This window comes from Helicoverpa zea, chromosome 15 (assembly GCF_022581195.2).
Source record: "Helicoverpa zea isolate HzStark_Cry1AcR chromosome 15, ilHelZeax1.1, whole genome shotgun sequence".
NCBI classification, from domain to species: Eukaryota; Metazoa; Arthropoda; class Insecta; order Lepidoptera; family Noctuidae; genus Helicoverpa; species Helicoverpa zea.
This window is the reverse complement of record NC_061466.1, coordinates 6,184,999-6,212,323: the sequence shown is the minus strand read 5'-3', so window position 1 is coordinate 6,212,323 and position 27,325 is coordinate 6,184,999. Positions and strand designations below refer to the sequence as shown.

The 27,325-nt window shown below is 33.4% G+C and overlaps 1 protein-coding gene across 2 annotated transcripts; it reads right to left on the bottom strand.

The window, feature by feature from the left end:
* Positions 1-646: 646 nt before the first annotated feature.
* On the bottom strand, positions 647-27,325 carry LOC124636932. 2 transcript variants are annotated; one of them, XM_047173217.1, is made up of 8 exons: positions 27,169-27,325; positions 8,818-8,922; positions 6,372-6,542; positions 5,336-5,505; positions 3,927-4,140; positions 2,535-2,970; positions 2,350-2,453; positions 647-2,017 (listed from the first exon to the last, which is right to left on the bottom strand). In XM_047173217.1, the coding sequence occupies exons 2-8, from the start codon at positions 8,876-8,878 to the stop codon at positions 1,902-1,904; spliced, it is 1,272 nt and encodes a 423-aa protein (XP_047029173.1). In that variant the 5' UTR covers positions 8,879-8,922; positions 27,169-27,325; the 3' UTR covers positions 647-1,901. The 2 variants fall into 2 exon arrangements, with proteins under 2 accessions (XP_047029173.1, XP_047029174.1); XM_047173218.1 differs by lacking the exon at positions 6,372-6,542 and having other exon boundaries at positions 27,169-27,316.

Below are 27,325 nucleotides of genomic sequence, written 5' to 3'. Positions count from 1 at the left end.
AGCGATGAATCGTTGATAGAAACATCAAAGGTCACCTTCTTTATTAGTCAATACACTGTATAGGCAACTATTGAATTGATTTTCTGCATCGTCGCCTCCCTTTCCCATTTTCTCCCTGAAAGGTGAAGATATCGCCCGCTTCACAGCTTTGTATGTAATACAAATCTCACTATATTGCATTTCATAAGGTGCTTTTCAAAGGGTTCATTCAAAGCGAGTGTTTTTGCTGATAAAACTTCGACCCCAAGGCTTGGGTTACACAATTTTGTGCCGAAGACCAGAATTGGTCCGTTCAATAAAAGGCGGAAAGACAACAAACTAAGCAATTGGATAGGTTTATATAGGATGGTTCAATTTGGTTAAAAGCTACGCAAACTCATGTGGAAGTTTCTATTGTTTCATTCACGCGAATGAGAATAGCTTTAGGTCCAATTATGTAGTATGTGCTTAACCCAGTGTCAGTACCACTGCAGGGAAACATAGGCGCTACTTTGTAGGTTAAGTCAGTAACATTCATGTTGATAGATTTGGATTTTAGTCTAATAATTTTAAATACTGCTCAATTAAAGTTATAGTTAGTTAAGAGATAGTCATTATCATTTTACTCGATAGGATGCTTAAAGAAACTTCAATAAAACCACCGAAAGACTTTAGTATAATGTTAAGTTTATTTTATAGTTTACAGTCATTTAACATAGTCTTTCTTTTGTTTACAGATGAGAGATTTGTGTATTATTAACAAAAATGTGCAACAACATATAAAATATCTTATAGATAAAGTTACTATTTTGGCTTCGCCTCGCATTATTCCTATGTTTATATTACAAACGAGAAAGTTTGTATTCCTTAGAATAAGAGTTTAGTAGCATTAACTGTACATTTTGTATTGAAATACATGTTAAGTATAATATTATTATACTACAGATATTACACGGTTCAAAGTCATACCATTTGTCATCATAGATCTCAAAATGGAATTTATGTACAGTCTACATTTAACCTTACTTTAAGTAATAATGTTGTCTTAAACTAAATACACTTTGTGTAAACATTTCGAATTTCGATAAAGTATAAAATTAAATTATATCCAACAAATCATAAATCTGAACGCTCAAATATTTCAACAGTCAAATTATATTATGTACACATTTTAAAATTACATGTTCACGGATAGCACTTTACGTAATCACTCACTGCATACTAAAAAAGTACTAAAACCTTTTTACGAGCATTTTATGCATTGTTGTGAATTACGCCTTTTGTAAACCAAAGGATTTTTTATAAAAGCTGCTTCTTTGCATCTTGTCAAAAATAATTATTACATCCTCTATGAACCAATGAAGTATTTGAATTTATTTTACAACAGATTTTGAAGACTTTTTTTAATTACTAGACTAGGTTTATATGCATAGTTTTAACTTTAGTTAAGTCTAATTCATGGTCGAATGTATCGTACTCTAAATTTGTATGACAGAATAAAAATATTTTTATAGATATTTTATAAAATTTACTGTTTCAAGCAAAACAAAAATACATAAGGATAGTTCGATTCCTTGAATTTGATATCCTAGCGAACAGGATTTACACTCGATGTCGAAGGATTTATTTATTAGATACCTATTTCACAATCCCGGTCCAATGCTTTACAAACTGAAATAGACTCTGAGGAAAATTCAACCATATTGCAGCAACATTTCTTAGAAAAAGAACTGGTTAGAAACATATCTATAAAAATATATTTATTCTAAATTCAAATAATCTGCTGGAATATCAGCGAACATCACATTTTATGTCTCGAATGACACTCTCATTTCCCGGCGTTCATAAATTTTAGTCGTAACGCAAACTAAGACGTTTCGTCGCGTGAAATATTTTAATATCATAATTTAGTTTTTTTTCCATCAGGGGTCAAATAATAAAACTATAATAGTGAAAGAAATTAAAGCTAAATCACGTGGTTGCCAGAAAAGTGTCCATTTGTTTCCCCTGTTGTGCTGAACTGCAGCCTGATTTTCGCCTGATAAACAGAATGAAATTGTTAAAGTTTCTCCAAAGTTTTCAATATGTCTCAGTTATTCTATTATATTGTACGAAACTATCAACGACAAAGTTATACTGCGACAGTAAATTATTAATTCATATCTTTGTTCGTAGTGAAATAGTTTCAACTTCACTATGAATGACAAAGCATTTAGAAGAAAATCTTGGTAGTTTAAAATAGCACTATAGTTAAAACTAAGATTGTTAATGCTTCGCCAATATTGAATTTGATAGTAAAAAAAAATCATCATTTTATTTAAATACTTCAAGGTTTTTGTGAAAGGTTTAATATAAAAATAAACCACTTACCGATCAAAACATGAACATTTATCGTTACTTGGGAATGATTCTGCAAGTGACAGGAGTACGTTCCGCTGTCGTTCTGTGATGCCGACCCTACACTAATGGTAGCACTGAAAAGGAAATTAAACATTTAACACTCTTCAACATTATTAAACATTTGCTCTGAAGAAAATACTAAAATAACTTCGCACCTCATATTCCTCCAAGTGACATTTTCAGAAAATTCCTTTCCATTTTTCTTCCAAACAATTCCATATACATTATTTTCTACTGGAGGTGTCGTTGGTTTGATTGTAGTCAACTCAGTCGTCATCCTTTCTGGTGCTCTCTTAGTAGTAGTACTTACACTAACAGTTGAGGTAATCGTCGTAGTTTCGACACTCCAACTTTTATTCATCATTAAATCTATTCTATTGAATATTGTACTCAATTTTGTAGTTAATTCTGTAGTTGTAGTTACGGGTAAGGGTGTAGTTGTAGGCAAAGGCGTTGTTACTGGCGCCTTCGTAGATATAGACGACACATATTGTTCTGATATGATACAGGATAATTTTATCGCGCTACCCGCTTTATAAAACCTGTCTTTCACATCATGTGTCTCATCACCGTTTATGGATATTACAGGGGCTGAAAGTAAAAATATCCTTTTAAATTGCGAAAATATACGACCTTAATAATAGTACATTGTACAATGTAAAATAATAACACGTTTTATGCCGCAAAGAAAATTAAATAATTTAACATTTTCTGCCACATTTATAATTTGTAGGTTTATCACAGTCTCCGGGAAAATTTTGAATTATTTCCTTCACGGAGACGCAAAACATAATTATGTTTGAGTTATTTTGTCAGAAAAGGCACAAACAGGGCTTCGAGGCCTAATAAAAAGTTTACTACTTTTTTAAGGCCTTGCCTTTCCGTTACCGTGGACAAACATACACGAAAGAAAATAGCTATAAGGGGCAATACTTATAAATCCAAGTAAATACTTTTTGTCTAAGACCACATAAAAAAGGCAAGAAACGACGTCATTAAGTGCTGTTACATGCAAATAGAGATTAAGGCTCTTTTAAGGAAAAATACCTTAAACGGTAATATCAGAAGCGATTAAGTAAATGAAATGGCGTGCCAAAGCACAAACTGAACTAGAGATAAAGAAGATATGTGAAATAAATAAAAAAGGTAGCCTTAATCTCAGAAAGCACACAATAGATCAGGTTTATTAAAAGAATTGAACAAAAGACGGCTAATTAACAGAAAGCGAAGAAACGGCGTGACAACAGCGTTAAAAATTTGATTATAATTAGTCCACATTTCAGATTGGCCAAACATTAAGTATTTACTCAGATAGAACGCAACAAAGATTGAGAGTGGGGCTCGTGACGTCACGTCTATGTAAAATTTGTACTTAAAAGTGACGTAATACAAAATTCAATCGTGTTTAATCTTCGTTTTTAATTGTTTATGACAGAAAAGAAAAAATACTTGTCCATCATTCTGGGGTTATCTAAAAGACGGACTTATTACTATTTTCTTTCGATCCACTTATACATTATGTATTTGGTAGTGTTTTGTTTACTTACGTAGTACGGTGAGGTTGGTGAATATCGTTCTTGGTGGGTGAGTGGAGATTTGGCACATATAGTGACCGGCATCGGTGAACTTCACTGGGTTCATACTGAGCCTCCAGTTGTTTGGGTATTGGAATTTAACTGCTATCCTATTGTCGCCGGCGTATAACGCTGGACCGACGGTGAGGAGTTGCGCTGACTCCGTGGTGTTTCTCAACCACATCACCTGCGTCAATGATAGACATTAGAAACAACAATAAAACAATACATCTGTGTATATAAGTAAGCCGTGTTAGTTACACTACTTATAACTCAACAATGGCTGAACAATTTAAGTTGAAATTAGAAGGGAGGTAGCTTAAACCCTGGAGAAGGTCAGGATAGGAAGGAAGGACAGGATATATTTTTGTCACCATTCGGCTACGGGAACCAACTACTATAAAAACTTGAACATCTGTTTTACACTTGTCAAAAAAAATTGTGGCTGCAAAATGAACCATATGTTAACTTCATAATCTGACATTTTTTTAGACAAGTCTTAAACTGAGGTTTAAAAGTTTTCGTGGTAAGACGGTATATGTTTCACTTCCACCATAATAACCATTCAGCAATAATCATGATCAATTTCTTTGACTCATTACAGATGCTTCACAGCCTTTGACTTATTTTATAAAAGAGCTAATTTTAGAAACCGAAATAATACGCCTACTAAAATTACAAAGTGTTTCACGGCTTGCTATGAAATGAAAGATAAAAAAATTAAACGAAAATGGTGTAAACATTTTTTTTTATCATTGAGGAAAATAAAAAATGATTTCTCGGAAATCCAAAGCAAAAATACTGATATTTTATTTTAATGGTTGCGTTGAAACTAAATACTATATAATACTTTTAGCTCATTATCACTCAGGCTTATTTTTATAGTAGGTTTTTAGACCTTTATATAGCCTACAAATGAAAATGATTACAGTTGATATAATTGGTAAGTTTGATAGCATTCTAGGAACAGATTTTCAAATGCATTTGATTCAAAATAGGTACACTAACGTTTTGAATTGAAACACAATTGAATAGACAGATAATGTGATGTCCATAAACGTGATTTTCTCACTTTTCGTATATAGAGAGCGAAAGAGGCTTCCTTTGAAATTGCAGGTCTACTAACGGCAAAGATGTATATTTCAAAGACACTTTTTGTTATATTATTGAAAAACTAGCTTCTTTATCAGCGTTTGTACGGACCCTGATAAAAAGTAGCCTATGTATTATTCTGATATCTATATTCTATGTAACTGCCAACTTTCATCATAAAATCCATTCGCAAGATTTTGCTTGAGAGAGGTACAAACGCCCATAGATCCATCCATCCAGACAAACTTCCGCGCTTATAATATTAATAGAATAATGTATAAGTTAGTTACCGTTTTGTCCTTGAGCATGACGACTCTACAGTTCAGCAAGGCTTCGGCCCCCACATGGGCCGTCACTTGAGTGTACTTCTCTTCCTCGAAGTATGGCCCCCAATGGTGTTCATGATGGTGATCATGGTAACTCTGATACGGCACATAGGGGCGTGACTCTTCTACCTTGTCTGTTGGTAAACGAAACCAAAGGCTTACGTCATCAAATGTACTACGGAGTTAGAAGGATAAATAAGTGGCTCTAAAAATACAATTGTGTTGTTGTCGTGCTTGTAAAAGCAATAAAAATAGTGCAGTGTGTTGTCATAATTAAACTAATTAACAATTAACTAAACAAACAGGTACTCGTGAAAAAAACGTTTATTTAAAAACTACGGCTATTTAATTTTATTATGTTTTAGTTTATCAAAAAAGCTAGTGCATAATGTAGACAAAATTTTGTTAGTGGCAAAAATAATTATGCAAAACGGAACGACCTCTTTCAGAGAGTTGATAGTCAACTGTTATCTGTTTTAAGTTTCGAAATAAATTGTTTTATTGCAGTACTGAAAGTAATTTAAAGTGGAAGAATGTAATTTACTTTGACAAGGATCGCTGATTTAATTATTAAATGATCCTGGTGTACGACCAACTATCTCCCAGAAATTAATTGAAATTCCAATTGATAAATCAGTCGTAGGTAATTTATCTAGATAACATTTTGTAGCCAACATGTTTAGAGTACACTAAACGGAAGACTGAAGATAAACTAAACAACTAATATAACCCTTGATTTAAAGGAGGCTTAGTAAAATTCAATTAAACTAGACGACGAACAAAAAGTTATTTTGTTAATCAGTCTTATTTAATTCAGGAAGTAGCTATCAGAATTTCAATTCCGATAAGAAAGTTATCAGCATCGTTAAAGGAGAAATGTATAAAATCTGATACTGTTACGCTTAAACGTCTTGAATAAAGTAAGCAGTTTCATATTTCTTATGTAAAATAAGACCACGGGCGTCCAAGACTAACTGCGGACGCGAAAATCGATACTCACTCTGTAACAATTGATCGTTCCTGTCAGTCGCTCCTTCGCGCTTAATATTTTCGCGTAGTTGCTTGGTGATGTTTTTGAATATCTCTCTGGACAACGCCAAACTGTCCTTCTCATCGCTTCGACGTCTCCGAACAACATTTGTTCGATAATCTTCAGGAAAACGTAACGGTTCTGCACAGATACAGTTCTTGCTTTAAAAAGCATTTCTTTAAGTCACTAAATTTCGTCTCAACGTCTTCGGGTGCTACAGTGTAGTTTTTCTCCTATACACGTTTCGAAATTGGAGTAGTAGAAAAAAATGAGACGCTTGACAACTTACCCTATTGTTACCAGATATATCAACATACGTACTCGCATAAGCTTAACCCAAACCTTCATTGTAGTTACAATAACATGGACGAGAATAGCTATTTTTAGAAGGAACTTTCAATGGGCAAAAATCTGGTTCATTGAATTTCCGATCACGACTTTCTGATTTGTTTTATATCCCTTGTAAAATACATGGGAAATTTCGTAGAAATTCTATGAATATTTAAAAAATGGATTTAATATAGGTAAAAAGGGGATTTTCATTTCCTAGTATAAATATTCGAATTTCATTGATTTAATACCTACATTTACTTTTCAATTCAAGTAAATTCATCATTTTTGATAAAATTATAATCTGACGCAAATCCATTTAAACTCTACTTTAAATTCACTATATAATAAAGAGTACCTATGCTTTATTCAAAATTCGATTCATTATGAAAACTACTATTCACAAGATGATATTCAAATTACGTTGTTATGGAGTTACCATTATATAGGTATTTTAATTTTTTTTTAATACAATTCTGAACAATACTAGTGACCAAGCCCGAGACCCAATTCCTAGACTTAGTAAGTTGTGACCACTATAAGCAGGAATCTTATTTATATCTATATTTTTTCTTAAAGGTAATGTCCGTTTCCTACAAAACAGTGGCCTATAAAAAATTCTGTTCTTATGAATTATTTGGATTTTGGAATTATATGGTCAGAATTTTGACTCAAAGTATTTTCAATCAAATCAAAATATGTACTTCTAGTATTACTTATATTTAAGTTATAATTTAACTTCTATAGTAAAAACTCAGTTTAGGATACCTGTGTGTTTAATTACTTAATTAGTTTTAGATTATAATGTTAATTATTGATTTTGACGGCACTCTACGAGTATGTGAAAGTACTTTTTTATTTTTGAACGTATGTTTACAGGTAAGGGATTTTGGTAATGGACCTCGATGGCAAGTTTAGTATGTACCGAATTTCATGAATGAATTGTTGTTAAAGAGCATATTTTATTTTATCTTAGCTTTTACATTTCAATAATATCTTATTCGGCATTCCCTGTGTTTCGGTCAATATAACCGGAAAAGCCTTTGTAATGTAAATACGCATACACAGAATAACACGCTGATTAAAAATGAAAATTCGTGTATTTTTCTCAAAAGATTTATTATTATCATAGGACATTTAAAATCATTTGATCATTACCACACCTAGCCGTATACATATAAAAATTCATGCTGGTAAAATATAATAAATTGTCATTTCCTCAGTGTTAATTTGAAGTAAAAAAAAAGATAAGTATTAATTTTATTAAAGTGCTTTGCTTTTATAGTTCGGCCATTCAGAGAATGCGTTCCTGACACGTCGCGATTGAACTGACGACGTAACTTTGCAATGGCGTTGCAGTTACGATAAAAATATTTTTGCTGGTTGTTTACCGTTTTAACAATTGAGGAGCATTAAAACAACATTATTATATCAATAATCAATGAATGTTATTACGTCGTCAGTTCAATCGCGACGTGTCAGGAACGCATTCTCTGAATGGCCGAACTATAACGATATGTATTTTTTTTAATTCACCACCCCCAAAATTGTGAAGCGCGCTTATGAACACTCGTCAAATGCTTCAAATATTCAAAAGTCGATTCTGGAATCCGATATTGGTTATGCTGACCGTTGTATCAATAAACTATGGATCTGATACTGCATGGAGGTCGGTTATGTAATAGGCATTCTCGAAACTCACTTCGTTTCAACCATTCATTGACTGAATTTCATTCTGTATTTTTAATTTTTATTTGTACTAATAAAAGTGGGATAAAATGTATGTTTTCATAACTGTAGTGTTGTTTTGTTCGGCAATCGTGCAATTGCATGCTAGCAAGTGCTCTAAAGTTTTAATGCTTGTTTCGCTGTTCATTAGATCTAAAGGTTGCTTTTATGATGCTAGGTGCAAAAATTCTTCCTTTACATTATTCAAGCTTTAATCCATTTGTTAATATAGAAAATTGCTAAGGTTTCATTTATTTATTTATTTAGTTAGACACGTTTTTATTTAGTTTTCTTTTTTAGTGATAAGCATAGTGCTGCTAGACAGACAAGGTTGTTGATAGATGTTGTTTGTACTTACCAGATGCGGTATGGATGCAGCATAACGCTAGAAACACGAAGTAGAGGCCGTCGCACTGCATATTAGAGACATCACAGGCGTGGACGCATTACGCTCGCCGTTTACCTGTAAGTAAACAACAAATATATAGCAACAAATACTTTAATCAATAACGCTTTTAATACATTTTGTCATCATATGGCTGCTTAATTACTTTGCTAAAGCAAATTAGCAGTGTGTGTTGTTGACGGCTTTTTTCATAAGAATATAAAAATAGTTATAGTAATAGTAAGTTGTAAATTAAATAAGGACTAGAGAATCGGCGCGACGCGACGTATCGTAAATTTTGTAATCTTATTAGGTACTGGTTTCCATTTCCAAGTGTTCCATTTAATCTAAATGGACTTTTTGAAGACACACACAGAATCTTAATACCCAACTTATCCAAATGTGCTAAGGTTATTGAGTTCCCGCAATTTATTGGTAAGATTCCGCGCTATTGCTTATTGAGGCTCTAGGAATTGCTTTGAAATGGCTTTGAAGTCGCTTCTCGTTGTATCTGCGCCCGTTAGTGTCAAAGTGATTTCGGATTCGAAGATTCCCATTTCCCAGAGCCGCCAACATTATATTCGCATTATACACTGGTGAGCACATTGTGGGCCACACTTTAAGTGTTACGAGCCTCCGCTCAATATAATACCCTCACGCCCGAGGCCACGTGGTCCATAACTAAACACATCTCGCAAAATAGTTAACAAACTTAGATTGCCTTAGATATGTTACTGAATTATTTAAATCAACGTAATTGGTTCGTGCGTGTTTGTGAATAAGAAATGCTTCCGTTGGCTACGGCTAAACTTTCGAGGTTGCGGTTTAGAGCGGGTAGGAGTCAGCTTATAAAATTGTAGCGGGGCAATTTTCATTTTATATCACGATGTGGGATTCTACGAAGTATATGAGAAATTAAGTAGGCACTCTGTTGCCGTAGGAGGTGAAGCCACAACTAGTGGTTAATGTTTAGATAGTTTAGGTATGGCGAGGTGGAGCGCTTTCGATATAAGGGTAATGGAGTTTCGTGGCTAGTTGTGACCTAAACGTGTTGCAAATAACCTATTAGTATCACAGTTTCGATCAGAAGGTGATATTGATGGAAGTATAATTTATTTATATTATCGAACAAAATCTAGCAGCAGGTACTGTTCATAAAGAAACAAAGGTTATGAATGGATACCTAAATAACTTCGTTGAAGTGGAAAAGATATACAGACATAATTCAAGCGTAAAAATGATACCTATTAGGTATGCCTACATGAATTCAACAGAAGTAAGTAAACCACTTGACCTAATAAATAACAAAGATAAAACTTATAACGTATGCATGACACAACCCAGATATAAGGAGGTAGACTCATTTACAATTCTCATATAGAGTCTATAAAGCAATCAGTCGAGTCAAGACTTTACAAACTCAAACTTGAAGATAGTCCCTAACATTAAGACTTACATTGAGTTATCGAAGTCTTAAAAAATCAGGCGAAATTTTTATACCTCATTTCAGATTCTGTTTCATAAATTTGAGTTAAAAAAACGACTGCGAAGAGACTCTTGACATGTTTGAATTGGGGATCCATCTGTATCTCATTAGAGACCTATTTTTTAATAGTTGAAGTCATGAATAAAAATGACAGACTGAAATACATATTTTTTGTAAAGTCCATATTAAATGGGCGACCGCCTATCAGGCCTAAAACAACTCACATTTCTATATCAAATCAGATAAACAAAGCTTGGAAATTATGTAAGATTACACTGGTCAACAAATTATTATTATTTTTTTGGTGCAAAGGTGAAATATATCATTTCTTATAGATAATTTGATACGTAATCGAAGTCCAGAACATAAAGTTGCACTTGCACGTAGGGATTTAGAGATATACCCCTCCCAAAGTACCAAAAACGCGTTTTTTTATGATATTTGATGTAATTTTTTGGGGACAGCAGAATTTTCTAGTAATTTCTAACTAAAGCATTATATAGTACTACTTTCCCCGCATTAACCCCATTTTAGTATATATTTTTGCAAGTTTTCTTTCTCAATATATACCATTTTAAATATAAAGTGGAGTTTTTTCATACTAACAGGCCAAATAAAATATAGGGAAGATCGAACTATCGTAGCTGTATACATATTTCATGAAAATTTAAACTCTTAGCGTTCGAAATAAAAATGAATTTCAATCGGGAAGAGTAGTACTATATAATGCTATAGATAGAAACTAAAAAACAATTTTGCTGTCCTTCAAAAAAATCGTCAAATATCGTTAAAAAACGCGTTTTTGGTACTTTAGGAGGGGTATATCTCTAAATCCCTACGTGCAAGTGCAACTTTATGTTCTGGACTTCGATTACGTATCAAATTATCTATAAGAAATGATATATTTCACCCTTGCACCAAAAATGCTGTTGACCAGTGTTATCTAATGTTGTTACGCTAATGGTCTCTTAGATCGGTACCTTCGTACGAGTTAGATATCTACTAGAACTTAACTAGGGTTCGAATGATTCCAACGACTAAAGCAAATTAGAAATATATTCATTCATGAAAAACAACGGTGATATTTGTGTAATATGTAATAGATTAACCCTAGTTTCTAAAGAGCAACCGATTATTATGACTGGATTAGATGAGAATATGGTAAAGTAAAGGACGCTCGGATGTAATGATAGGCATTCCTAACACAACTACGGAACCCTGAAAAATAAGTTATTATTAGATTCTATTTGACTTGCTGAGTAGATTTGTATTGATTCTACGCGTACAGCTGAAACCAATGTTACTCATTGAATAGTATCAGTTCTTTTCTGTTTGATTACTAGAAAGGTTTTTATTAATTTTATTCTAATAGGTTCTAGGAAATTGTAATGATGTTTTACTCGCAAAGACCATTAATTTGATTGAAAAAAAAGTAAATCTACTTTTACAGAACCAATAAAAAAATATGTCCTTCTCCAACATACCACCTATCTCAATGCCAAATTTCTTTCAATCAGTTAAACCGCTTTAGCGTGAAAGTGTTACAAACATACAAACTCACTTACAAACATTGTTAACCTACTCTCAGACCTGAAGCGATATGACAATTTTTATTTTTTAATTTTATTTTCTAAACTAGCTTCTGCCCGCGACTTCGTACACGGATCCTGTCCCTTATGCCAGCAACTACGGGGTCAGCAAAATCAAAGATCTGAATCGTCTGATATTGAATTTTAAGGGCCCGTTGACTTGAAAACAACGGAATACGCATAGCCATTAGAAATGTTCCATATATTTAATTTTTGTACTTTAACGGCAAAAGCACAGCAGACTAAACAAAACGCTGAGAACTGAACCGCAATAGACGTGACCATAGGGATAAAAGTAGTGATTCTAATTAATCCGCATTTAAGTTGTGTGTGGCAAAAATATTACGCGTATTATGACGTAAAAAAACATAAAATGTTACTGAGATGACAAAGTCGTGATGACTTAGTGGAAATCGTGGTGGTTTAGTGGGTAGAGAACCAATCTCTCAAGTATGAGCGTGCGTCTTTGATTCCAGGTCTGGCAAGTACCTGCCAATGCAACTTTTCTAAGTTCGTATGTACTTTCTACGTATACTTTGGATACCAATGACCGTTATTTGGAGGGGATGTTAAACTGTAGGTTCCGGCTGTCATTGAACATTCTTGGCAGTCGTTATGGGTAGTCAGAAGCCAGTAAGTCTGACCAGTTTTACCGAGGGGTGTTGGGTTGAGCGGTTAACCGGGTTGTGGAGGTCAAATAGGCAGTCGCTCCTTTTAAAACACTGGTACTCAGTTGCATCGTGACTGGAAGTCGACCCTAACATAATTGGGACAAAGGCTCTTGAGATAATAACGACAATAATATGAGATATAAGCATCGCAGGACATCTGAGGCTGATGACGGGGAGTAGAGGCCCCGCGGGGCATATATACTGAGTTCTCCAGGGAGAGTATACTGTCCCCCACCTCCGGCCGGTCGGAGTGAACCATGACGGGGGTAGGTCTCACGCCTCTGGCTTGGCTTGACCATCCAGAGTGGAGTCGCTTGAGCAGGATTAGTAGCCCTGCTCGGAGGATAGGTGCCTCGTGGTAAGTGACCCACAGGGAGCGCGTAATCTGCGTTTAAAATCCGCCGAGGTATCCTCACACTTCAGCCGCTCATGTCCCTGTTGCCCTTTTGTTGCTATTCAGTGACAGATTCCCGGGGGCCCAGTAAGTGAGCTGGCGAGTCTCCACCTGCCATTTTTACATGTATCTAATACATTGTCATCGGCAGGTGCCAAAGTTCCCATAGTTTCCCCATTCCTAGTCCATTAGCATCCCATCACAATAGCCCAAGTAGTATTCATCCACAGTTAGCAATGGTATAGCACAGATTGTCTTTTTTTAACGACGTTCACCGGGATTGTCCTTGGGTTCATTTCTATAGTGTATAAAGGGATAATTGTCGGTTTTGTGTTACCATTTCATTAAAGTTGTCTCAAAAGAGCTTCAGCGTGTTGGCTTTGGCCTCACGTTTGCCTCCCAAAAATTCGGAACTCTGTAGTCCCGAAGTCTGGAAGAGACAAACAAAATAATAATGAGATATATATAACGCAAAAAATTCGGAGAGTGGAGGCTCGTGACGCCACGTCTAGGTATGTAAAATTTGTACTAAGCAGTGACTTAACACAAAATTCAAGCGTGTTATATCTTCGTTATTATTTGTTTGTGAGAAGGAGAAAAGAAAAAATACGTGTCCATTATTTTAGGGTTATCTAAAAGACGGACTAATTACTTTTTTTGATTCACCATACCTATTTCATAACATTCATTTCTATACATTTCAAGTGTAGTATTGCTCTTGAAGTTCCACATCAGGTGTTCCAGATCTTCGATGTTTATACGTCAAAACAGAGAGTGCTTATCAGATTGAACCACTTTTGCTAAAACGTCATACCTCTATATGCTATAGTCTAGCTGGGCCCCTGGAGTTCCACATCAGGTGTTTTAGATCTTCAATTTGTATAAGTCAATAGAAAGTGCTTATCAAATTGAACAACTTTTGCTAAAACGGCATACTTGTATATGGTACAGAGAAGCTGGGCTCTTGGGGTTCCACATCAGGTGTTCCAGATCTTCAAATTTATTATCTCAGCTGAAAATGCTCATCACATGAAACAATTTTTGCCATGACACCATTTTTGTATCTCTTATAGTTTTGTTGGTCTGTTGGTGTTCTGCATCAGGTCTTCAAGTTTCGAAGATAAATTATAGCCTATATGTTGACCAGGCTTAATACTGACACAACAAAGAAAAAATCATTGAAATCCGTTCAATAGTTCGGAAGATTAGCGTGTACAAACAAACAGACATACAGACATACAGACATAATTTTTTTTTGGATTTGTGCTCCATTGCTGTTTCTAAACCTATTTTTTTAATATATTCAATGTACAGACACAGTTTTTTTACAGATTTGCTGAAATTACTTTTCAATTAGTTTTACACTCAAAATAGGTTCAAATAACTCGGCGTAGTAAAGTGATGGTAAATTCTAAACCATCGCAATTGTCAATAATTCTAACGCTGTGTTAAAATCGATAAATTATTTGATGCACTCGAAACCTGTGCCGACAAACTGCTAAAATATTACTGGAAAACTTTTTGATGTAATAGAAGTAGTATTTGAAGAATATCTACAGAATAATGTAACGAATGTGTTATGCGAGTAGTTCATAAGATATGTACATTTTCATTTTTCTCCAACGAAACGTGAGACATAGACGAACAACAGAGATTTTCGGAAATTATAAGATTTACTCAAAAAAATAAGATTGTTTGTTTCACTTGGTGCTATCCTGATTTTTTCTTTTACACGTATAAGTGCGGCTTAAATGTAAATAAAAAAGTCTCGTTGACAGAGGTGAGAACAAATATGAAAAGGGGATAGAAAAAATTGTAGATCAAATAACGCGTGCCGTTGAATCTTTGATCATAAAGAGTACACTTCCAAAAATGGTTTTAGGGAGTGTCGTTAAAATCCCTTTCAAGTGGGCTTATAGAACTTACCGTCGGCAAAAGGTATATTAGGGAGAGCTTTGAGTGCTCTCGTAAGTAAATGTTTTAGTGGTATCAACATTTATACAATAAAATGGCTTCTTTGTCAATTATACGTTGAGTTGTGAAAATAAACCTGTAGTTACATTGTGGCATTGACATTTGCGTGGGTTTTAGTCTGTTTTGTTTTTTTGATCGTTTATTTGCGATTTTTATGACAGCAGAAAAATATATTTTAAACATGTATATCTATCTGTCAATCAGCACTAAACTCGCTCGGAGAAATGCGTCATACATTTTGTAGATACGAAAACAATAACATCCATGAACTTAAATAAATAACCATAAAACTTAAAAAAATAACCCGCAGTTCATCATAGCCCATTGAAGGGTCGAAAGGACCACACGGCTCCTAAAATAGCGACTTAACCCCGTAACTACGCATTATGATGTGGTAAAGTATGATACATTAACCTCCCCCTTTCCGGTCCTTGAAGACGAAAAGGTCACTTTAATAACATTATTTATTCACGAAAAACGTAATACAGAACAAAAACTCTCTGAACCAAAGTACGACAAAGAAGTATTTTAATCGAATTCCTGTTATTTCATAATATTTTGCTGATATCGAAAATTGTATGCGATATCGAAATATTGTGGATATTTTTGAGGATTAATATGACAACCTTGACATAATCTTCTTAGAGAAATATAAAGCAACATAAATTAAATTTAATATAAATTATATATTTTTATATGGTAATTCTTCCTTGATTTTGTAATCATTAAAAGTGTCTCCTTGTACAATTTCTGTAGTCACTTATAAATTGACATAGATGTCAGTGGACATAGACTAGAACAAGGGTAAGATGGGGGTAAGGGCACCATGTGGCCTCCTTCCGAATATGTAATTTGATTTTATTTGACGTTCACAAGCTGAATTTTCTTTGAAATAATAGCTACTACTTTGACCTTTCTGTAATAATATCATCAGAACTACTGAATAAAAAACCCTTGGCAATATATTTTTGTAGCTGTGAAAATTAAATAACTGAAAGCTTTTGTCTCTTGCTAAAGTGTACAGTTACTCAGAAAGAAGAGCAAAATATGTAACACAAATACTTAATACTTAACAGTACAAAATATTACTGTTGATAATTTTATTGTTCACAGTTGAAAACGATTAAATTTTAATGGGTAGTGCAAACAAATTATACTGCCATAAAATTCAACATTCTAGCTTGAAAATTGTTAGGCCAGTCGAGGTCTTAGCAGTTATATACTATTTCTAGCTCTAGAGTTCGTTTACCATTACAATCAAAATAAACATTTGAGCACTAAGCGTTAATGTTTTATGTGTTCACACCGAATCGTTAAAAGCAACATAAACTATTAAAATAACAACTTAGAGAAACTCTTGTATAAATAATTTGACCCTCATTTTGTCGTCTGCTTTGGGTTTAAAATAAACGTTTGTAACATAGAATAGAGTAGACATTACTTATTTATACGTTGTTATATTGATGTCAAATCAATACAACTAAGCTAACAACTTGATTTAATGTTTCATGGTGATTAATTGAGAACCTATTTCTTACTTAAGCACGGCTTTTTTAAGTCGGTAAAAGCTTGACCTAACTATTTAAAGACATATTTTCCGTGATTAAAAGAAACGTCAACATACATAGTGTATTGAAACGTATTGAAAATATCATTATAATTGAGATGGTAAAAAAAATACAGACGTAGTATTTTCAATGTGGTTTTTAAAAGTAATTAGGAAGATATAGTAAGTACTAGGATCTGCAGGATCGGAGTATTGGTTTAATTTGCGTTCGTCACACTTTGAATTGTTGAAGAGTTACAGGTATGTTCTACACAAAAGAGATTTAAGTAGTCAAAAGCCGAAGCGATGCTTTGTTTGATTGGCTACATACAATCCCCAACAAAGACAATTTCTGAAGCGAGATCAATGAGTAATAGTGCCTATCACCATCAAAACTGCTTGAAGTAGTCGTTCAATCAAACAGCTGGCTCTTTGATGTTTAGTCAAAGGGCTCACTGTCCGATAATTCTCTATACGCCAACAAGCTGACTTGTTGACTGTATCGTTCAAAATTACATTTAGCCAACTAGTTACAAATTAGTACGCGGTAACTTGAGACGGTTAATTTTTGAAATCGAATTTTGCTCATTATTATTCTCGGTTACAATCATGATACCTAAGATTTAAAGTAAATTATGGCTATTACCTTGTTATATTTTGAAAAAGAACCATATGTATTTTGTTGCAATGCAATGCAATAAAAATAACTTCAAATAGATTCTAAAATCCCATTTTACTAGACCAATAGCCCCAAAGTGTCAAGTTTAAATATTTTAACACTTAAAAATTTCCAAATCTTAATCCATAATCCACTACTGGCAGTTTACCCCATTTTCTCGGCAGTTTTCTGCCAAAACCGTATAATTCCAATGACTTGTAGTGTTTATCTTATTAAGTGACACCTTGGCACCAGTTTGTAGTTAACAAGCCAGAAATAGTTTGTTTTAAGTCTTGGTTCGTACTTATTATTTTTTTTTATGTTAATTGACTAAATTAATAATTCTTACCGTAAAATAAAAAAGGTATTCTTACTAAAGTTCTCTCTGTGGAGTATAGGTTACAATTATATTATAGGTGTGTTCAGTACAATTAATTAAAAAGCTATGAACAAAGAACCACGCAGTATAAAAAATTTAGAGATTCCCTCTTTAAAGTAATTTCAAAAAGCTGGTTATTTTAATTAGTATTCAAAAAAGCAACTTCCCTACTGTTTAATGTAAAAATACCATTACGCCGCCTTACCCAATTCGAGAAATTAAAAATGTATGTATTCTAATCGGATTGACATTTGTTTTCTCTTTTAATTAAAAAGATTGACGTTTAAGTGCACAGACTGGACTAAATAATGATTCAAACACGAAACGTATTTTTAAGGCCGTAATTAAATTAAAATAAATTGAGATGGAACAGGGACAATTGATCAATTACTGTTATTAATTCTCTTGTCACTTACAAAAGGAGATTCATCTCCGTTTAAAGTCAACATTCCTGTGATATTATATTTAGGCTCCTTCAACGGTGCTTTGCTTCGTCGCAATTTGGAGCTGAAATCTCAGATCATAAAAGATTGCTGGATGACCACAATAAGAAGGTATTTTGGGAATACCGGTCTTTGTTCAGTTGTCCTATTGTTGTCCTCAGCCAAACCTCGACATATCTATATCGGCATTATTCAATAGAGATACTTGCAAATACCAGTGGGTATTCAGTTTATTTTCAAACGAAATCTTTCTGTATTCAGTAAAATCTATTACTGAATAAAGGATGAAGAATTGGAACTTGAGTTTTCGCTGATATAAAATAGCTGAGTACTTGACCCACTCGAAGCAGCAATTGTCGAGCTATTCTCGCTTACGGATCGCATTGTTCATTATTTGAGGCAACTATATACCCTCTAATATTTTGCAACGCATATTATTGTAGTAAGACAGTATCTACCCATAATACCAAAGAGCTCTTGAACTTTCCAAATTATAATGTGATCAACCATTTTTTCCACGTAAAATTCTATTATTGGGTGAGAACTCGTCTGAATAAAATTGAAGGTACTTTTCTGTAATTGAGAAAATGTCAGACAGACAAAAAATAGTCTAAATATAAATTTTCGTTTCGAGAGAGAAACTTCGAGACCAAAAACTGTTTGAACTTATTTCCAAATAATATCGGCGCGACCTATTTCGTTAAACATATTTGTTCAGAAATAAACTAAGTAAATAAAAAGCCGTTAACTTCTGTGGAACTCAACTGAAGGGGAAATTGCTGAACGATACTTCAATGAAACTTTGTAATATTTATTATTATATTGCCAGACGTTCTTTGTATAACTTATGTAAATTGGAGCGAGCTTTCAATTGATCACTTCGACGAAGATAAAAGAGTTGCAATACTTGTCTATGTCAGGAAAATCACTAGACGATAGAATTATTTTCGATCAATCGCTGCCTTTATGAAATAAATGATATGTTGTCATCAGATAGATGTACATTCATCGATATTACATACAAGTATGGAATCTCCTCGGTTTTTACGGCATCTATTATGTATATTTAAGTACTGAGATTTATTATGTCATCGTTTAAAGTAGTTGCCAAGTGTACTTGCCAAGTATTCAAGGTAGAATCGATGGTTCTGGAATGCTATTCAATGGTGATTAATGGAAGGCTATTATGAGGTGAATCTTTTAGTATAAGTATTAAAAATATTCTTTAAAATTACAAGCACACTTCTTACACATGTTTCTTACATTATAAAACCCATTGCTACGTAGAAAAAAAAACTGAATTATGAGTTTATACTAGGTACACTCAAATAAAACCCCTAATGGATCAAAACTTACAGCATAGCCTTCGTAGGGTTACATTATACTGCTTCACAAACTTTATATTACGGAGAATATATCATTTTTACTGGCCCTCATACATCGTCCTGTAAGAGGCCATGACTTTGGTTAGCATGCCTGAAAATTCCAGAATATAATACACTGAAGACTTTCACTTTTGCTTAAAAGATCATAAACTTCTTCAGTGTAGTGGGATATTTTAAACTAGTCGATTTCTCGCGTTTTAACTCGCGTCAAATGGGTACTACTGCCCGTACCGGGATAAAACATAGCCTATGTTAATTGGAAAGATTGTCGGTTTCTGAAAGAATTTTTAAAATTGGTCCAGTAGTCTCGGAGTATTAAAGGTACAAACAAAATACAAAAAATAATTCCTCTTCATTATATTAGTACAGATAGCTACACGTAGGTACAAAAAAAATAATATTTACCATTTTTGTTGTAGATAGACAATCCAATTTTGTCTGGATAAAGCTTTGACTTGCTAGCTTGTCATGTCTCACGTTAACAGTATGTAAGCAAGAATTATGTACTTAAAGTTTTACGATGTCGGGGTAATGAAGTTAAGGTTTTATGGCTATTGGAATAGGTACCGCTAAAGTAGTTTTTTCAAGTTTACGTTGTAAGGAATGAACGTTAAATAAGTTTAGCCGTCCGTTATTTTCGCAGTCGTAAAATTCAATGAAGTGATAAAAACTGTAATTGGTATGAGTATCATCTGTTTAATAATTTGTGCTTGATATAAAGTAATTTATATCATTATGATAATGTACTTAAATACAGAAAGTTAACACATTTATTATCCACTTAAATACGAGTTCCGAATTTTCAGTATAAATAAAATAAGTCAGGTAAACACCAGGACAAAGAATTTCCCAAATTTTCTCTCACAAAGTTTATACAATCAAAAATGTTTGCTACGGTTTTCGTAGCTAAAACGCTGCGAACTTTTCTTTTTTCACGTTATTTATCAGGAAAAACAAATTAGGATTAAAGCCTGGTCCTTTAATACTAATTTGTTTTTCCTAATAAATTATCTGTGGGAGTACGAATGTACTGGAGTGGAACTAATCACCCCCTAGAGGGCAACGAGAGGTATTTTTGATTTGGACACACAATAAAAAATGTGTAAAAGATATATTTTAATTTAACAGTTACAAGTTTATTTATTTACTTAGGTATTTAAAACGCTATAAATATTTACATTTCGGATTTTGCTCGAATAGATTTTGTGACTTAAATTTTGACTTTTGCGTAAGTAAAAAAAAGTGAACATAACACGTGTTACCATCGTAAATCACAAAATGTCGACTTAAATACTGTTACATTTGTGAATGTTACATTAAAATAAAAAAAGAAAACGCTTTAGTCAAACCATTATGGTTTCAAAAATAAGTTATACATGAGCTAGCCAGCAACACGAGCACACTCAACATTTCTAGCCATAAATACTTCTAAAATGTTTCAAGCATTGTGCGAAATAAATTAAAAATTAACCGCGCCAGACAAAAGAATAAAACATCTACTAATTAATTAATCTAATGGACTGAACTAGAACAACCTTTAACGGGCCTGCCTACGTAGAAAAGTTTAGAAAAGCTGCTAGGAAATTCAATGAATGGCAATTACCAAAAGGATTTTAACAAGATTGATAGAGATTAATGCTGGCGATTTTTTAAAGTCTCCCTTGGAACTTTTGAAGCTCTGATAATGGTACGGTTTGTAGAAAAAAAAAGTAACGGACGACCAATAATTTATTTCAAACGTATTTTACTGCGTAATGTTTTTTCAACTTGGTACAATATTCGTTCATACTACTACCGCTCTATACGACAGCAGTTCATCATTCAAAGACAATTTGCAGTTAACAGTAGCGCATCCTGTCAAGAAACTTTTTGCCTTGTACAATATCCTCTGCAGTATTTCCGCACCAATACAACATATACATAAACCTTTGAGAAAAGAGCGTAGATTTATTTAAAAGACTGGTAACGAGCTTGCAAGTCCCTTAGTGCCTTAAGGCATTCAGAGGCCAATAAGAAATGACCCAGAATTATTAAGGTATCTAAGCCTAACCTAAGTTCATATTTATGTCCGTCATAAGCTTCACCTTATTACATGGAAAAAAAAATATCTGAAGTGGATAATTAAGCTTAACTTTGGGGTTAAAACATTCGTAATATTATGTTATAAGTATGCTAAATTATTCGTAGTAAAGTATAGTAAAATGCAGTACAATTCGTAATAATATAGCTATTGTCGTAACTCGCGTTGCATGCATGAATCGTATCAGTTTATTTGTTCGCTGGAAATAATGACTATCCTCTCAAATAGGTATGTAATTTTTGGAACATTGCCACTGGTTGTGGTCTGAATATTTAATGTTTATTACTAGATTTTCATATCAGTTATACAATTTTCCGGTTATGTAGATGTAAATAATAGGGGGTTTTGTAGATCACGCCTAATATACCCGATATCTTTGATACTACAGCTAAAATTTGCAAAGGTTACGTTGTAATTTCGGGAACATAGGCAAAACATTTTCGGGAACAAAAACGATGTGATGATGAAACAACTAGTGTTTTGTTCAGAGTAAAGTGAAAAGGTTCCCAATAAACGTCAGCCTATCAAATAGGTGTTTGTAGCATAATTTCATAACATCCCAGCATCGTGAATAAAATTTCATTTTCGATTTACGTCACGGAAGCTGAAGTGGGTCAGGAACTAGTTCACAAAAAGTACATCTACTTAAAGCTACGTAATAAGCAAGACGTGGTTATCTGCCACCAGACTTGGCAAAAATGTATAGAAAATACTGGGTCGGCTAGCTTATCCGTTACTTTGATGCGGTTGTTGCGTTCGAAATTAAAAACACGCTGGCTGTATAAATATAATAGGATTAAAACACATTAATACTTGCGAGAGCGGCTTCACGTCGAGTTAAATATGTTTGTGCAGCAAATGTACTCCATTTTAGTCTTTTTCTCTTTGTTTTCGGCCCGTATTTAATTCACTGGATTATTATAAATTAATAAAAGTTTTCCGAAGCGTAAATAGTGATGTAATTATTTATGTAAATTCTGCAAGAACTTTATGTGAGGAAAACGCAATATTATTATTTTTTGTTTTAATGATGTTTTTGTTTGTATAACTGTCTTTATTTATTACTTTATCACGCTTCCCTATAATCTTAGTGATAATAATTTTAATGACGTATGTAGGCTATAGTCAAAGCTAAACACGTCTTTAATGTTTATCATTGAAACAATAAAAAATCACGTCACAACAGATCTCAGGTTAAAAGTCAAAACTATCCTATGATGACGCGTCCAGGGCATGAAGCCTCTTTAACTGTCAAGGCCTATTAACTCGATAGTACTTCGATGTTTTCGGGAACAAAAGTACTACAACCTCGACTGCTATTTTACCAAACTCGAGGTTTCAAACAGACTGAACAACCGCGGAAAAGTGCTAGAAAGCTGCACAATCTGTTATAAAAAGTTAAATAAATCGCGGAATGGTCCGACAAAGTTTCTTCAGGTATGCTTCACAGAATGACAGAGAATTTTCATTCTTAATTTTTTACGTTTGATTTTTCATACCCAATGGGATCAAAGTTATGTTTTTTCTGGTTACTCTTTGCAATTTCATCCTTATTCCCCTGGGAACAGTACCTATACATTATTTTCTGCATCAAAAAGTCGATATCCCGATCCGAGTCATGGTTTTCTTAGATGTGAAATATCATCCCAATTCACTTGGGCATTCAGGCGTGATTGATAAATAAACATCTGAAGGTACACGAAGCTAAATAGGATTTCTAGATTAATAGACCCTTCAATCCATTCAATCACTATCATCACTTATGTCAATCATGACCGTTTGTATCGATTCCGTTATTATATTCGATTGTCCAATACTACTTGATATATAAATTGTTATTAAATTACTAGGCCACGAAATCAGTCATATTTAGAACTCATTTCTTGATATTGGAAGAATCCTTTATTGAAGAAAATTATAGCGGTAATGTACCTACAAAATTGTTTTAAGTAAAGGTAGAAAATATATTTACTTGCAGGTTAATTTGCGTAGTCTAGTGTAAATGGTCATAAACGTTTCAGTTAGGCGATAAGCCTTCCTGAAACTTGCCGAGCGAAGTTTTATTGTAGAGCTTTTCCTTAAGGAAATTGTCGTCAGCAGCATGGGACAAAATTGGCAATTTCTCTAAATAAATGGCAATAACCTCTGTCTGTATCTGACTATGTTACAGTTCAATGACTCGTTGTAGTCTGATATAATGTATAAGCCAAAATTAACTGCACAATTTATGGAAAAAAAAAAAACAAGCAAAAGTAGCAAAAATAAGGCCTTAGCGCTTATCTCAAAGATGCCTATTCACCACGCCTTGAAAATAATTCTAGAATCTAGCCGCAACCAATTCCCTTTGCGAGCGGTCCTCTAATGAATGATAAGGCAAACTGTTTTGTACGTAGAAATGGAATATTTGCTATGTGAAGACGGAATCTGGCCTTGCGGCCTGAAATTAGGGTTGTGTAATATTATTTAACACAATCTCAACGCTATATTGTGGTTCCCAAAATAACATTATCAGATTTTTCTTTCTCAGTGCTTCTACAATTACCTTATACAATTCAACCATATTTGGACACTAACATATTTATAGAAGCTCAACACAGCATCTGATACTGATTAATAGTGAGTAGTGAGTATTACAGAAACTTTTTCAGTCGCAGTCAAAGATTCTTGCCCTAGAAGTCTGAAAGTACGACGTAGAATCTTAATGTGGGCTTTGTTTAACCAGAAACTGACCAGTGGTCACGATCTATCAAGATACACACTTTAAGTCGACCTCGACGATGTTGGCCGACGGTTGAATAAGATACCAAAGTCTGCTCTCAACCGGCAGTTTATCTGTTGAGATTTCTAGTAGTAATTAAGTAGGTTTAAATTTGAGTGCGGTATTACAACATAGGATATATCATGCGATAAATTGTAGGTAATTACTGCTATCTGTATCACGGTTGAACGATAATGATGGTCTCAATTTCCAACCGAAATATAAGTATAACAAGTCGGTATGCTCAAAATGTAAAACTGCCACTATGCCCAATTTTCAACGCGAATATAGCTTTATAAATCGATAGATACTAAGAATACTGCGATCGAAGTCTAGAACGACATTATCAGAGAGCTAAATCTGACATATTTCAAACAAATTGGCTATATAATAGCCAATTTGTTTGAAATATGTCAAAGCCAGAAACAGTGGCAGCTCTTCAATACCAGGAGTATAAGGGATTAACTCAAGTGTTAAGTACAAAAGTCTGTAGGCACTGACGCATAAGTTGTAGGAACTAGTGCGAAAGTAGATCTTGAATAAAAGGGAACACTTATGGACGAATACAGTTTCGAAACTATTTAGGAAAACTTTGGTATTAGATTTTAGTTTTGTAGGAAAAATCTATCTATCTATCTTATAAGTTGAAAAAAAACCTTCAAGTCGTGCCTTTATACATCACTATAAATATGAATACATAGAAAGTCGAAAAGGTCATCCATGGCATAGGTTAATACTTAATGACAGCTGCGCTGATAAATTAATTTGCAAGTTCAAATACAGCTTTCCAGGGTCAACACTTGCATGGGTGACTATTAATTTATTTATAGGTACACTAACATACTCATAAATAGTTAGTGATTCTCGGTTATGAAAACACAGTCTATGATAAGGGCGAACAAGGAGCCTAAAACTCAGGCAAAGATCATTTTGAACGTTAACATATAGCACCAGGTTAACTTTGTGAAAAAGAAAATTATTACTATGTTTGACAAATTAGATTAGTTAGGTTCTTGTTTTAAAAGAGAACTAAATGTATAAAGTGACAGTAAAATAGATACTTGGATAGTATAAATAACTTTCTACTAATATTTTTAAAACATCCTTACAAAAGCTGGAAACAAAAGGTGTTACCGTAAAACATAAAAGCTTTCCCTTCTATTTGGAAGAGAGTATATAAAATACAAACACGAACTTCAAAAAAATCTTTGTAATACTTGTTTTGTGAATGTCGCTCCATAAAATAAATATACATTTTAGGTGACAAAAAAGGCTTGAGGGGCGTTAACGGTTTTTGTAACAAGTTAAAATCCACAGAAGTCTTGTCTGTCTGCCGCGCTGGTGAAAGCGGATCTTCCCGGAAAAGCGTTGGTAACAACACTGTTACAATATTTTTTTGTACGAATTTGAATCTGTTCTTTACGCTGTTTTGTATTTGGTTTAAATTGCTTTTGTTTCGTGAACACGTGCAAGACATTTCTAATGATGGTTTTCCGCGTTATTGTTATTTTTTGAGACATGTTTTTTTTTCCTTCCTGGAAACCGAACAATGTATGTTACAGCGTGGCATATCGCGGTATTTATCAATATTTCAGAGACTTAAAACTGTCGTGAAAATCTAAAAATAGAGATAATATCATTAGTGAAATTCTTAATTAAATGCCAAAGCTCTGATAAATGTCAAAGCCAATTGTATTGTAAACCATAACATCGAATTTTATTTTCTTTCTAAAAAGAATATGCTTTTTAAATTCGTACAATGTTCCAGGTAAATGAATATAAGCCAAGTTAAAATAATTAGGTATTTAATAATTACACTTTTCATGTTATATGCATTTCAACATTAATAGGTGTGAAAATTTCATTGTAAATGCTAATAATACTTGACCTATTGTCGGAATTATCATGATTTATAATATTATTTGTGTTATAATAAAGCATAACTTATAAATAATACACGATATTCGTTAGTCAATATATTTATGTACTGTACATCACTTTATTCTTGTACCTACCACGTTTAGTCAAGGTCACGCGGCACTGCTTAATTTCTAACATAATTACAAATTAAGTATGCATTCATGAATTTTACATGACTTTGAAGAACTTTGGATTTTTTTATCTTTTATGCTTGTAGAATGAAGGAATAAACTTGGACGCATTTAATATTTCGTATGTCCGCGTTTCTAAAATTATCTGCAGCTAAATGATTTAGGTTCAAATGTATTTCACCATAAAATTGCTTCAAGAAATGAATTCGATTTCCAAATCTGCTTCAATTTCGTATTGGCCAACAGATTCTTTTTACGGCCAAAGCTTTTCCATGAAAGGGGAAAAATGATTTTCGTGCAGAAAGAGCGCTATTTCACTTTGGTACTCGCGTTTTATATGACTTTGATGGTTATGAGCTATTACCTCATATCAGCAGATTTTCAGTTTTTCATAGTTTTCCTACGATTCATATTTGGGCGTAAAAGAGAGAGTATGTATGGTATCTAAACTATTCCAAGCACGAGTGGGTGTTTTAAATTTCTAGTGATATATGTATGTAGACTATTTTAATGCTTTTTGGAGGTTTCCACGGTTAAATTATTTTAATCATAGTTTTATTACTTGTGGACAGGGCGTTTTCAGATCGTAACTTTCAAAAAAATATTATTCAATTAGCACTTAAAATATGACGACATTATAATTAGGCAATGAAAGATTATATTGCAAAATATATAATTTTCTACCGTAGGTAAAAGAGCTGCTGTAAATGAAATAACGATAGCTCTTTAAAATAAGTGGCGTCTGTAATTAGGCCTATTAGGAATACCTTAATACTTTAATAACTGGCTCGCAAAATTTAAGATTGTTATAGAAGTTTATTCTTTACGATACTCATAATTATTGTCATAAAAAATATTTATTTAACGTCACAATTTTTCTATCTCATTAAAATGAAAAATCAGTACTTACATTTTTCATTTAAAAACATTAAGTCCGACATGGTACCAGGCGACCATAACATTGGAAGAGCACTACCACGTATATTCACTGCACTCCACACGACAATGTTCGGTCGAACGAGGCGAATTATAATAGGGGGTGTGTATCTACCGCGAAACGATGTTAC